Raw genomic sequence first — 14,920 nt, forward strand, 5'->3', positions numbered from 1 at the left:
TCATATGCTGAGGCAGTGAAGAAAGTAGAGGAAGATGGGTCAAGGGGGAGGGATCCTGAGAGGAGTGGTGTGAGTAGTACATCTGTATCAGTACAGAGGGATAGACAAACAAGTGTTATGTGTTTCAGTAAGATTGGGTTTTTAGCATTTATAGCAGTGGTTATCAACTGTACTGCAGGGATGGAACGTAAAGTCTCCAAAACTTGAGGTTGTGGTGGCAGCTGCAGAGAAGTATTTGGGTGTGAGACTTGACATCAGAATAGTTACAGGGTGTATTAAGTGGTGGTGTCCCGTCCTTTCAGGTTGTTGGAATGAGATAGGACTAAATATATTTAAATAGTGGAGTAGGGTGGTGTTCTTTTTATTATAAAAAAAGTATATTGTGAGTGTAATGTTAGATGGTAGGGTATTTGTTTATTTTTTTATATTTTTTTTTCAAGGGAAGTATAAGGGAGTTGTACTCCAGTATAGTAGGTGGCAGTAACGTAACATACATTGGATGCCAACCGCCGTTAAACCTCATCGAATAAGAATGCAGTTCGTATTAAGAACCAATAGAATTCGGTAGTCCGTCGAATCTGATGTGACATCACAATTTCAGCTGTCTCTAGCCAATAGGCATATACAGTAGTTCCAAAGGAGGAGACAATCGCCTTTCGAGATTGCAACACGAACATTTCCCCACTTGTGCGGTTTGTCAACGGTCTATTCTACTAGTCGTCGTAACCTATGTTGATAGTCTACCACCAACCCAATTTCATTCATTTGGGCCCGTTGAGAGGCAAAAGGGTTCTGTTGCTACTAGTAGGCTACATACAAACGTTGCGTTGCAGGAAGAAGACGGCTCTTTTTTAAAAGCAGTGTCTCTTGACGCTTTTGTTCCGTGTTTAAAAAAAAATGTATGTCTGATCTATTCGTCTCTAGGGTGGGTGGTGTCACAGTAGTACTACAATGATCGAACGACCAGAATCTGCAGTTGCCAGCATTGCAGTAAGTGTTATTCTTATCACATCAAATCAATGATATTTTCTCTCGTGTGAACTGGACACATATTTTCATTAATTAATTGAAACCAATACTATGAATGCATCCCATGTTGTCTTATCCAACGTTAAAACCCCATGATCGTCCGAGGCAATAGGAGAAAGAGGAATGTAGCCGAAAATTAGGATTTCTTTCATAGCTCTTGGCCTGAGTAGGTTTGTTCGACTCCATTCTCCCTTATTCACTAGAAAACCAGCCTCTGGCAACGGAAGACTACGCATGAACGTTCTATTATAGGCCTTGGCTTAGGTTTGAGCATCTCGACTGCTACTCCGCTTTGTTGTACCCATTTACGTTGTGTTATTACGCGTTGTATCATTGTATTAGGCAGCATACATTGTATAGATATTTTGTCTTTATTATAAAGGTAACAATTGTAACCTGCTCTTGCGAAGTGCACCGGTCGCTTTAAAATCGGCTCACGCACCGACTGATCAAATTGAATAGTGCCAATGACATCCCACGTCCAGTCGTGGAAAGGCATGGACATGCATGCATAATAACGCTTTGGAGAGACTCACCCTAACATTGCGAATGCACTATGGAATTTCTGAGGAAAGGCTTATGTTTCCATGCAGATACCCGAAACATCCATAGGCTATATGAATATGGCAATTTTGTATTTGCGCACGTGATGAAGGTTATTGGATGTAGTGGAGTCTTTGATGATTTCATTCTATAGAGCTCACCAGATTTGTATGCCTAAAAAAAGGAGTTACCTCTGGTTCATTTAGCCATTCCTAATAGGGAACGAATAGGGTTTTGGGATAAATGGTGAAAATAAGGTCTGAGGTTAACACAGGCTTAGGAGCTCTTATATGTTTTGTTCTGAGATATCAGTCAGTTAACATGACCTTTATGAAATATGAAGCCTTTATGTGCATTGTGTGTGTGTGTGTGGGGGGGGTGATGTTTCATGATAAAGATTAACTCATTAAACAAAACATATAACATCTCCTACACCTGTGTTTACCACAAACCTTATTTTCAGCATATATAAAACAACTCTTAAATTTCCCTATAGGATTTGTCCAACGAACCATGGTGTAGTTAGTGCCTACAAAAATACGCCAGTACTATTTCTCTATAGGCTGTAAGTGGGTCTTGTTCAATCAAAATTTGACTAGGCCTATGTTCAGTTCAATATGCAGAAAAACAGAATTTGACAAATTTGCATTGGCAAACAACAGAGAATCAAATGCAGATGTCATCCAGAGGGGGTTAAAGAGCAACACATGGACTTGGACTGCCTCTTCTGAACCACAGACACAGCTTTATTCACAGGCCTCAAATCTCTATCTCTCCCTCTTCAAAAAATCACCAATAATTCAAGCTGCTACCCATCTGGTACGTGTAGGTCTGTGACAGTCATGGAATTTTGGATGACAGTTATTGGTCAGCCAAATTATCATAGTTACCATTTAAATAGCAAAAAAAAAAATTTTTTTTTTAAACTAACATTTTCTCCTCCGCTCCTGACTGCATGTTTTCTCCGCTCCTGACTCCGCTCCTGACTGCAGGGAAGGGGGCATTGCCTAGGCAACCAAAGACTTGTTTGCTACAGTTGAAGTCGGAAGTTTACATACATTTAGGTTGGAGTCATTAAAACTTGTTTTTCAACCATTCCACAAATGTCTTGTTAATAAGAAACCATAGTTATACCTTTAAACAGCTTGGGAAATTCCCGAAAATTATGTCATGGCTTTCTGATAGGCTAATTGACATCATTTGAGTCAATTGGAGGTGTACCTGTGGGTGTATTTCAAGGCCTACATTCAAACTCAGTGCCTCTTTGCTTGACATCGTGGGAAAATCAAAAGAAATCAGCCAAGACCTCAGACAAAACATTGTCGACCTCAAGTCACGTTCAGCCTTGGGAGCAATTTCGAAACGCCTGAAGGTACCACGTTCATCTGTACAAACAATAGTAAAGACCATGGGACCATGCAGCCGTCATACCTCTCAGGAAGGATACGCGTTCTGTCTCCTAGAGATGAACGTACTTTGGTGCGAAAAGTGCAAATCAATCCCAGAACAACAGCAAAGGACCTTGTGAAAATTCTGGAGGAAACAGTACAAAACTATCTTTTTCCACAGTAAAACGAGTCCTATATCGACTTAACCTGAAAGGCCGTTCAGCAAGGAAGAAGCCACTGCTCCAATACTGCCATAAAAAAAAGCCAGACTACGGTTTGCAACTGTACATGGGGACAAAGATCATACTTTCTGGAGAAATGTCCTCTGGTCTGATGAAACAAAAATAGAACTGTTTGGCCATAATGACCATCGTTATGTTTGGAGGAAAAAGGGGGAGGCTTGCAGAACACCATCCCAACCGTGAAGCACGGGGGTGGCAGCATCATGTTGTGGGGGTGCTTTGCTGCAGGAGGGACTGGTGCACTTCACAAAATAGATGGCATCATGAGGTAGGAAAATGTTGTGGATATATTGAAGCGACATCTCAAGACATCAGTCAGGAAGTTAAAGTTGGTCGCAAATGGGTCTTCCAAATGGACAATGACCCCAAGCATACTTCCAAAGTTGTGGCAAAATTGCTTAAGGACAACAAAGTCAAGGTATTGGAGTGGCCATCACAAAGCCCTGACCTCAATCCTATAGAAAATGTGTGGGCAGAACTGAAAAAGTGTGTGCGAGCAAAGAGGCCTACAAACCTGACTCAGTTACACCAGCTCTGTCAGGAGGAATGGGCCAAAATTCACCCAACTAATTAAACAATTTAAAGGCAATGCTACCAAATACTAATTGAGTGTATGTATGTAAGCTTCTGACGCACTGGGAATGTGATGAAAGAAATAAAAGCTGAAATAAATCACTCTATTATTCTGACATTTCACTTTCTTAAAATAAAGTGGTGATCCTAACTGACCTAAGACAGGGAATTTTTACTAGGATTAAATGTCAGCAATTGTGAAACTGAGTTTAAATGTATTTGGCTAAGGTGTATGTAAACTTCCGACTTTAACTGTACATCTATACTTAATATGTTCTGTTTAACTGTTTCAACAACCTATTTTTTAAATTATTTGTGGTGTGGTTTTCATGTTAGCCCTTTTAGGCTTCCATCCTCACCTGCACACCATTTTTTTTTTTTAAATAAAATTTTGTACAAAATTTTGTACATTTTATCTTTCACTTTTCTTTGGAGTGAATAATCACCTTGCTTGCAAGGAGCACCAAAATCTCATCACGTTGTTATATCAAATCTAATTTTATTAGTCACATGCGCCGAATACAACAGGTAGACCTTACAGTGAAATGCTTACTTACGAGCTGTGCAGTTTTAACAAAAAATGTGGATAAGAATACGAGATAAAAGTAACAAGTAATTAAAGAGCTGCAGTAAAATAACAATATATACAGGGGGGTGCCGGTACAGAGTCAACTATGCATAGATGACAACAGAGAGTGGGAGGGGGGGGGGGCAAATGCAAATAGTCTGGTTAGCCATTTGACTAGATGTTCAGGAGTCTTAATGACTTGGGGGTAGAAGCTGTTTAGAAGCCTCTTAGACCTAGATGTGGGGCTTCGGTACCACTTGCTGTGTGGTAGCAGATGTGTCTGGAGTGGAGGTCGACCAATTATGATTTTTCAATGCCGATACCGATTTATTGGAGGACCCAAAAAAAAGCAGATACCGATTATAAAATATATAAAAATAAAAATAAAACATTTATGACAATTACAACAATATTGAATGCACACTTATTTTAACTTAATACATAAATAAAATCAATTTAGCCTCAAATAAATAATGAAACATGTTCCATTTGGTTTAAATAATGCAAAAACAAAGTGTTGGAGAAGAAAGTTAAAGTGCAATATATGCCATGTAAGAAAGCTAACGTTCAAGTTCCTTGCTCAGAACATGAGAACATATGAAAGCTGGTGGTTCCTTTTAACATGAGTCTTCAATATTCCCAGGTAAGAAGTTTTAGTTATTCTAGGAATTATAGGACTATTTATCTCTATACCATTTGTATTTCATTAACCTTTGACTATTGGATGTTCTTATAGGCACTTTACTATTGCCAGTGTAACAGTATAGCTTCCATCCCTCTCCTCGCTCAAACCAGGAACACATCGACAGCAGCCACCCTCGAAGCAGCGTTACCCATTGCTCCACAAAAGCTGCGGCTACTCCAAGTCTCAGCGAGTGACGTTTGAAACGCTATTAGAGCGCACCCCGCTAACTAGTTGGCAATTTCACATCGGTTACACCAGCCTAATCTCGGGAGTTGATAAACAGTCATAACAGCTCAATGCTTGAAGCACAGCGAAGAGCTGCTGGAAGAAAATGCACGAAAGTGTTGTTTGAATGAATGCTTACGAGCCTGCTGCTGCCTACCATCGTTCAGTCAGACTGCTCTATCAAATCCTAGACTTAGTTATTACATAATAACATACAGAAATACGAGCGTTAGGTCATTAATATGGTAGAATCCGGAAACTATAATCTCGAAAACAAGACTTTTATTCTTTCAGTGAAATACGGAACCGTTCCGTATTTCATCTAACGGGTGGCATCCATAAGTCTAAATATTCCTGTTACATTGCACTACCTTCAATGTTATGTCATAATTACGTAAAGTTCTGGAAAATTAGGCGGTCCAAACTGTTGCATATACACTGACTCTGCATGCAATGAACGCAAGAAAAGTGACACAGTTTCACCTGGTTAATATTGCCTGCTAACCTGGATTTCTTTTAGCTAAATATGCAGGTTTAAAAATATATACTTCTGTGTATTGATTTTAAGAAAGGCATGGATGTTTATGGTTAGGTACATATTGGAGCAACGACAGTCCTTTTTCGCGAATACGCACCGCATCAATTATATGCAACGCAGGACACGCTAGATAAACTAGTAATATCACTAGTGATTATGATTGATTGTTTTTTTTTTAAGATAAAGTTTAATGCTAGCTAGCAACTTACCTTGGCTTACTGCATTCGCGTAACAGGCAGGCTCCTCGTGGAGTGCAATGTAATCAGGTGGTTAGAGCGTTGGACTAGTTAACTGTAAGATTGCAAGATTGAATCCCTGAGCTGACAAGGTAAAAATCTGTCATTCTGCCCCTGAACAAGGCAGTTAACCCACCGTTCCTAGGCCGTCATTGAAAATAATAATGTGTTCTTAACTGACTTGCCTAGTTAAATAAAGATTAAATAAAGGTGTAAAAAAAAAAAACTTAAAAAAAACGGCCAAATCGGTGTCCAAAAATACAGATTTCCAATTGTTATGAAATCTTCAAATCGGCCCTAATTAATCGGTCGACCTCTAGTCTGGAGTCTTTTTGACAATTGTTAGGGCCTTCCTCTGACACCGCCTGGTATAGGGTTCCTGGATGGCAGGAAGCTTGGCCCCAGTGATGCACTGGGCAGGACGCACTACCCTCTGTAGTGCCTTGCGGTCGGAGGCCAAGCAGTTGCCATACCAGGTAGTGATGCAACCAGCCAGGATGCTCTCAATGGGGCACCTGTAGAACCTTTTGAAGATCTGAGAACCCATGCCAAATCTTTTCAGTCTCCTGATGGGGAATAGGTTTTATCGTGCCCTCTTCCTGACTATCTTGGTGCGTTTGAACCATGTTGGTGATGTGGACACCAAGGAACTTGAAGCTCTCAACCTGCTCCACTGCAGCCCCGTTGATGAGAATGGGGGCGTGCTCAGTCCTCTTTTCTGTAGTTCACAATCATCTCCTTAGTCTTGATCACGTTGAGGGAGAGGTTGTTGTCCTGGCACCACAACGGCCAGGTCTCTGACCTCCTCCTTATAGGCTGTCTCGTTGTTTTGTCGGTGATCAGGCCTACCACTGTTGTGTCATCGGCAAATTGAATGATGGTGTTGGAGTCGTGCCTGGCCGTTCAGTCACGAGCGAACAGGGAGTACAGGAGGGGACTGAGCACGTACCCCTGAGGGGCCCCCATGTTAAAGATCAGCGTGGCGGATGTGTTGTTACCTACCCTTACCCCCTATGGCGGGCCGTCAGGAAGTCCAGGATCCAGTTGCAGAGGGAGGTGTTTAGTCCCAGGGTCCTTAGTGCCCTCAAAGCTCATCAATAAGCTATGTTAATAGGGCTAGGGGTCCCGCTAGCGGGACAACTTTTGGTGAAACTGGAGGTTGCATAATTCAAATAAGTAATCATAAAAATTATGGATTTTAAACATTTAGGTACATACACTGCTCAAAAAAAATAAAGGGAACACTTAAACAACACAATGTAACTCCAAGTCAATCACACTTCTGTGAAATCAAACTTTCCACTTAGGAAGCAACACTGATTGACAATAAATTTCACATGCTGTTGTGCAAATGGAATAGACAACAGGTGGAAATTATAGGCAATTAGCAAGACACGCCCAATAAAGGAGTGGTGCTTTCACTCTAGTGGTAGCATGAGACGGAGTCTACAATCCACACAAGTGACTCAGTTAGTGCAGATCATCCAGGATGGCACATCAATGCGAGCTGTGGCAAGAAGGTTTGCTGTGTCTGTCAGCGTAGTGTCCAGAGCATGGAGGCGCTACCAGGAGACAGGCCAGTACATCAGGAGACGTGGAGGAGGCCGTAGAGGGCAACAACCCAGCAGCAGGACCGCTACCTCCGCCTTTGTGCAAGGAGGAGTAGGAGGAGCACTGCCAGAGCCCTGCAAAAGACCTCCAGCAGGCCACAAATGTGCATGTGTCTGCTCAATCGGTCAGAAACAGACTCAATGAGGGTGGTATGAGGGCCCGACGTCCACAGGTGGGGGTTGTGCTTACAGCCCAACACCGTGCAGGACGTTTGGCATTTGCCAGAGAACACCAAGATTGGCAAATTCGCAACTGGCGCCCTGTGCTCTTCACAGATGAAAGCAGGTTCACACTGAGCACGTGACAGACGTGACAGAGTCTGGAGACGCTGTGGAGAACGTTCTGCTGCCTGCAACATCCTCCAGCATGACCGGTTTGGCAGTGGGTCAGTCATGGTGTGGGGTGGCATTTCTTTGGGGGGCCACACAGCCCTCCATGTGCTTGCCAGAGGTGGCCTGACTGCCATTAGATACCGAGATGAGATCCTCCGACCCCTTGTGAGACCATATGCTGGTGCGGTTGGCCCTGGGTTCCTCCTAATGTAAGACAATGCTAGACCTCATGTGGCTGGAGTGTGTCAGCAGTTCCAGCAAGAGGAAGGCATTGATGCTATGGACTGGCCCGCCCGTTCCCCAGACCTGAATCCAATTGAGCACATCTGGGACATCATGTCTCGCTCCATCCACCAACGCCACTTTGCACCACAGACTGTCCAGGAGTTGGCGGATGCTTTAGTCCAGGTCTGGACTAAAGCCACCTCATCATGCCCAGGCGTTGTAGGGAGGTCATACAGGCACGTGGAGGCCACACACACTACTGAGCCTCATTTTGACTTGTTTTAAGGACATTACATCAAAGTTGGATCAGCCTGTAGTGTGGTTTTCCACTTTAATTTTGAGTGTGACTCCAAATCCAGACCTCCATGGGTTGATAAATTAGATTTCCATTGATCATTTTTGTGTGATTTTGTTGTCAGCACATTCAACTATGTAAAGAAAAAAGTATTTAATAAGAATATTTCATTCATTCAGATCTAGGATGTGTTATTTTAGTGTTCCTTTAATTTTTGAGCAGTGTACAAGTGTCTTATATCAGTTGAAAGCTTAAATTTGTGTTAATCTAACTGCCTTGTCCGATTTACAGTAGCCATTACAGCGAAAGCAGGCCATGCGATTGTTTGAGGACGGCGCCCCACATCAAAATATTTTTCCACCAGCACAGGTTTCATAAGCGATTTAAATATTCACTTACTATTTGAAAATCTTCCTCTGATTTGTTATCCAAATGTTCCCAGCTATAACATGTCATGTAGTGTCATTTTTGTTAAATAAAATCCTTCTATATATCCCAAAAAGTCAGTTTAGTTGGCGCCATCGATTTGAGTAAGCCACTCGTTCAACATGCAGAGAAAGGAATCCGAAAGTCTACCCCTAAACTTTGTTTCAACAAGTCAAAATATGTTTCCATTTACACCTCAGATTTCTTAAGGAAAGAAGTATGTTCAATAGGAAACCAATTTTTAGCAGGTCTTCATCGCGTGCGCATACACGAAATTCCAAGACTGTGTCCCTGTACTAAAACTGATATTTTTATTCATTTTGGAAGTTACAAGCCTGAAACCTTGAATATAGACTGCTGACACCCTGTGGAAGCCATAGAAATTGCATCCTGGGAGCTAGAATTCAGTATGCCCCTATACTTTCCATTTGTAAGAGCATGGGCTCTCCCAAAAAAAAAAGATCTGGTTGGTTTTTCTTTGGATTTTCTCCTACCATATCAATTGTGTTATATTCTCCTGCATTATTTACATTTTTAGAAACGTCAACGTGTTGTCTTTCCAATGGTACCAATTTTATATTTATCCTGGCTTCAGGGCCTGAGCAACAGGCAGTTTACTTTGGGCACGTTATTCATGCAGAAATTGAGAGAAAAAAGGGTCCTAGCCCTAAGAAGTTTTAAGAGTCCATGTTACCGCAGACATGGACTCATCCGCACAAGTACCTGGCTGTCCCGTCTTTAGTGCAGGGTTCCGGTATAGAAGCACGCTCACTGTGGTCAGAGGACACTTTCGGTATTGCAGATTAGTTGACGGCGAGCCCAGAAAACAATTCCCATAGACGTCCCTGTAGAGAAGTCCAATTTGAACCCCCCCCACACACAATTTTTTCCCCCCTTCGTTATCACCTTTGTACCAAAAATATCCATTGAATAATTCAAGTGGAGTTATTGGCTCTGTAAAGCAGATGGCAACTGCAATGAAACGGCTTATGCGGACGGGAGTAGATTACGTTGACAACAACGGTCAGCCATCTTGGATGCTGTCTCCAGTTATTATATACCTCAGTGCTTCAGTGAGCTGTTCGTTCCACACAACAAAATATAAACAATTAGGATGTTTGTTTTATTTTCATGACTGTCTTCCTCCATAATCATTGGTTACATGATTATACAGGAATTGTGCCAGCCCTAGAACTTACGCGTTACCCCCAGGTGATGAGAACGCTTAGATGGCATCACAACAACATTCTGTAACCCAGCATGGGTAGGGAGCGAATATGGAAATTGCTTGGGTCATTGCATAGAAACACGGCTTCTACACCTGCATTGCTTGCTGTTTGGGGTTTTAGGCTGGGTTTTTGTACAGCACTTTGAGATATCAGTACAAAGGGCTATATAAATAAATTTGATTTGATTTAAAATCACTTACTTGCCCGCCGCCTGTACACATACTGACCTGTAAACAACAGCAAATTATACATTTCATACAATAAACATATGTGCCCTTTTGCTTAGGCCTGTTATTTTCCACCAATGATGTGAGTAAATTGCATAACTCTTGATTGATACAGATCAATTGGGGGCTGTGGGTGATTATGCCACTGTCCCATGCTGATGCACAGACCTGATACGGGGTGGCAGGGTAGCCTAGTGGTTAGAGCTTTGGACTAGTAACTGAAAGGTTGCAAGTTCAAATCCCCGAGCTGACATGGTACAAATCTGTCATTCTGCCCCTGAACAGGCAGTTAACCCACTAGGCTGTCATTGAAAATAAGAATTTGTTCTTAACTGACTTGCCTAGTTAAATATATATAATAATAATAATTAAAAAATACCATATGTCACATTTGACCTATCAGGGAAACTGAAAAGGTACGGTATTGGCAGAGATAGATATGGGCTTTGCTATAGGGCCTATGTGATGGACAGAATAGCCTAGGTGTTTTTGTCTCTGCTACTACTGGTTATCTGGTTTAATATGCCATTTCTCTTTGACATGATGTGCCCTGATTTAATGATACACACACAGATTAATGATACACACACAGATTAAGGTAAATTCAGCACACATACAGTGTATCAGAGCTTAAAACTCCAACTCCTTTCCTCAAAGGGAAATTACCTGTACTCAGACACATCAGACAAATAAAATCAAATACAATTGTATTTGTCACATGCTTTGTAAATAACAGGAATGCTTTGAAGTGACAGTGAAATGCTTACTTACGGGCCCTTCTCAACAATGCAAAAAAAGGAAATAGTAGAAACATTTAAAAAATAATAACACAAGGAGTAAATACACAATGCGTAATGATAACATGGATATATACACAAGTTACCAGTACTGGGTTGATGTGCAGGGATATGAGGTAATTGGGCTAGATATGTACAGTACCAGTCAAAGTGTGGACACACCTATTCATTCCAGGGTTTCTTTATTTTTACTGCTGCAGAGGATAAGTTCCTTTTGAATTATCAGCCTCAGAACTTGCAGCCCAAATAAATGCTTCACAGAGTTCAAGTAACAGACACATCTCAACATCAACTGTTCAGAGGAGACTGCGTGAATCAGGCCTTCATGGTCGAATTGCCTCAAAGAAACCACTACTAAAGGACACCAATAAGAGGAAGCGACTTGCTTGGGCCAAGAAACACAAGCAATGGACATTAGACCGGTGGAAATCTGTCCTTTGGTCTGATGAGTCCAAATGTGAGATTTTTTGTTCCAACCGTCGTGTCTTTGTGAGACGCAGAGTAGGTGAATGGATGATCTCTGCATGTGTGGTTCCCACCGTGAAGCACCATCTGTGATGGTGTGGGGGTGCTTTGCTGGTGACATGTAATTCTGTGGTCAGTGATTTATTTAGAATTCAAGGCACAGCATGGCTACAACAGCATTTTGCAGCAATATGCCATCCCATCTGGTTTGTGCTTTGTGAGACTATACTTTGTTTTCCAACAGGACAATGACCCAACACACCTCCAGGCTGTTTAAGGGCTATTTGACCAAGAAAGAGAGTGATGGAGTACTGCATCAGATGTCCTGGCCTTCACAATCACCTGACCTCAACCCAATTGAGATGGTTTGGGATGAGTTGGACCGCAGAGTGAAGGAAAAGCATGATTGTTGGAAAAGCATTCCAGATGAAGCTGGTTGAGAGTGTGCAAAGGCTGGCTACTTTGAAGATTCTGAAATATAAAATATATTTGGATTTGTTGAATCCTTTTTTTGGTTACAACATGGTTCCATGTGTTATTTCATCGTTTTGATGTCTTCACTATTATTCTACAATGTAGTAAAAATAAAGAAAAACCCTTCAATGAGCAGGTGTGTCCAAACTTTTGATTGGTACTGTACATATAACTAGGAATAAAGTGACTAGGCAACAGGATAGATAGTTAACTTTAACAGCAGCGTATGTGATGAGTCAAAAGAGTAAGTACAAACAGGGTCAATGCAGATAGTCCGCATATATTGCTTGGGGGTAGAAGCTATTCCGGGTCCTGTTGGTTCTAGACTTGCTTGCCATGTGGTAGCAGAGAGAACAGACTATGACTTGGGTGGCTGGACATACCACAAAGTGTTTGCTATCTTAGCAGCCCTATTGTTTCCTGATTCTGTAGGATAAGTGAGAGGACACATGTTTTCAGGGTGGTAGACAGTGGCCCACTGGGTTGCTGTGTAGGAGTGACTAGTGTGGACCCTCTCTCTCTCTACCCGAGTTTTCCATTGGGACACACATGAGAGCCGTTAGCAGGGGTGAGCAGCAATCAATTGTACTTGCCTTGTGTAGCGTGCATGACAACGCGCTGGGAGAGGATGAGATTACAGCAGGCAGGGGGAGAGGGAGGAATGGAGAAATACAGTACCAGAGAGAAGGAGAACACACAACTTGGGAACGCCTTGGCTGTCATCTGGTGCGAGATCCATGGTCTCCATGATGACGTCTCTCAGATGATGGATATGATGGATATGATACAACTGGTAAATAAACAGGGGGAGCAGTTAGACTACCTTACCCATTTTACTCACCTCACCCCCAAAACCCTGTTCCAGTTTTACCCCTCTCCTTCAATGGTGCTTTGTCACTCCCGGCCAGAGAAATTTGAATCTAAAACCAACTCTTTGTCTCCGTGGGAGTGTGTACGCACATGCCGTGTACACAATCTCAAGGTGTTTGTCCTCCCGGAAGATTCCAGAGTAACTGTGTTTTCTTCCAGCAGAGGAATCTGGAGGGGTATGTGGGGTTCGCCAACCTCCCAAACCAGGTGTACAGGAAGTCAGTGAAGAGGGGCTTTGAGTTCACACTAATGGTTGTTGGTGAGTCACTTTGTCTGCTTATTTTTTTATGTCTGTCTGTCTGTCTGAAAAAGGAATGTAAAACCATGCCATTTGAGGTTTAATATTTAGTTTGAATGGATTGTGTGGATCGGTGTGTTTTTCCGATGTCTCTGCATGGAATTGAAGTTGAAATGTCATTGGACATTTGAGTTATGACAATGTGTTAATTATTTGTACATCTCTAGATCTCTATACTGGAAAACTTGTGGATTGAAGAATTAGCAAACCACAGAATGTATGAATGAACTTGTTGGAATCTGGTGTCTAAGAAGATAAGATGGGTAGAGAATGTAGGCTTGATGGGTTATATACATTCAGACACACAATCACATGAATCATTTATTGAATCATCACTCTGCATGAGGCAATTGATGTCAGGGTATACAGTATTCAAATCAAATTGTATTGTTCACATACACATATATTTAGCAGATGTTATTGCTGGTGTAGTGAAATGCTTGTGCAGTAGTATCTAAAAAAGATTCACAACAATCCACACATCTAAAATAATGGAATTAAGAAATGTATAAATATTAGATTGAGCAATGTCGGAGTGGCATTGACTAAAATACAGTAGAATAGAATACAGTATATACATGAGATGAGTAAAGCAGTATGTAAACATTATTTAAATATTATTAAAGTGACAAGTGTTCTATTATTAAAGTGGCCAGTGCTTCCATGTCTATGTATACAGGGCAACAGCCTCTAAGGTGCAGAGTTGGGTAACCGGGTGGAGGCCGGTTAGGGATGGCTATTTAACAGTTTGATGGCCTTGAGATAGAAGCTGTTTTTCAGTCTCACTGTCCCAACTTTGATGCACCTGTACTGACCTCGCCTTCTGGACGATAGCGGGGTGAACAGGTAGTTGCTCGGGTAGTTGATGTCCTTGATTTATCTTTTCGGCCTTCCTGTGACATCGGGTGCTGAAGGTGTCCTGGAGGGCAGGCAGTGTGCCCCCGGTGATGCGTTGGGCAGACCGCACCACCCTCTGGAGAGCCCTGCGCTTGTGGGAGGTGCAGTTGCCGTACCAGGCGGTGATAAAGCCTGACAGGATGCTTTCCATGGTGCATCTGTAAAAGTTTTAGGGTTTTAGGGGCCAAGCCAAATTTCTTCAGCCTTCTGAGGTTGAAGAGATGCTGGTGCACCTTCTTCACCACACTGTCTGTGTGGGTGGACCATTTCATATCGTCAGTGACGTGATGTGCCGAGGAAATTGAAGCTTTCTTCCTTCTCCACTGCGGTAATGTCTGTGGATGGGGGTGTGCTCCCTCTGCTCTTTTCTGAAGTCCACAATCTGCTCCTTTGTTTTGTTGACATTGAGGGAGAGGTTATTTTCCTGGCACCACTCTCCTAGGGTCTCGTCATTGTTGGTAATCAGGCCTACTACTGTTGTGTCTAGAGGTTGACCGATTATGATTTTTCAACGCCGATACCGATTATTGGAGGACCAAAAGGGTCGATACCGATTAATCTGCCGCTTTTTAATATTATTGATTTATATAAATATATATTTGTAATGAAGACAATTACAACAATACTGAATGAACACTTTTATTTTAACTTAATCCATAAATAAAATCAATTTAGTAATAATGAAACATACTCAATTTGGTTTAAATAATGCAAAAACAGTGTTGGAGAAAGTGCAATATGTGCCAT

At 41.9% G+C, this 14,920-nt stretch overlaps 1 protein-coding gene across 4 annotated transcripts in view; it reads left to right on the forward strand.

The window, feature by feature from the left end:
* The first annotated feature begins 648 nt into the window (after positions 1-648).
* The window catches only part of LOC112252275 (septin-7), a 39,975-nt gene continuing 25,703 nt past the window's right edge, over positions 649-14,920 (forward strand). For 2 of the 4 annotated variants that reach the window (XM_024423367.2, XM_024423368.2), the window contains exons 1-2: positions 12,701-12,901; positions 13,138-13,237. In XM_024423367.2, coding sequence (XP_024279135.1) covers positions 12,716-12,901; positions 13,138-13,237 — 286 coding nt within the window. In that variant the 5' untranslated portion in view covers positions 12,701-12,715. Of the gene's footprint in view, positions 991-12,700; positions 12,902-13,137; positions 13,238-14,920 lie in introns of those variants that run through there. The other 2 variants (XM_024423369.2, XM_024423370.2) reach the window with 2 other exon arrangements.

Source organism: Oncorhynchus tshawytscha, linkage group LG06 (assembly GCF_018296145.1).
Source record: "Oncorhynchus tshawytscha isolate Ot180627B linkage group LG06, Otsh_v2.0, whole genome shotgun sequence".
Lineage (NCBI taxonomy): Eukaryota > Metazoa > Chordata > Actinopteri > Salmoniformes > Salmonidae > Oncorhynchus > Oncorhynchus tshawytscha.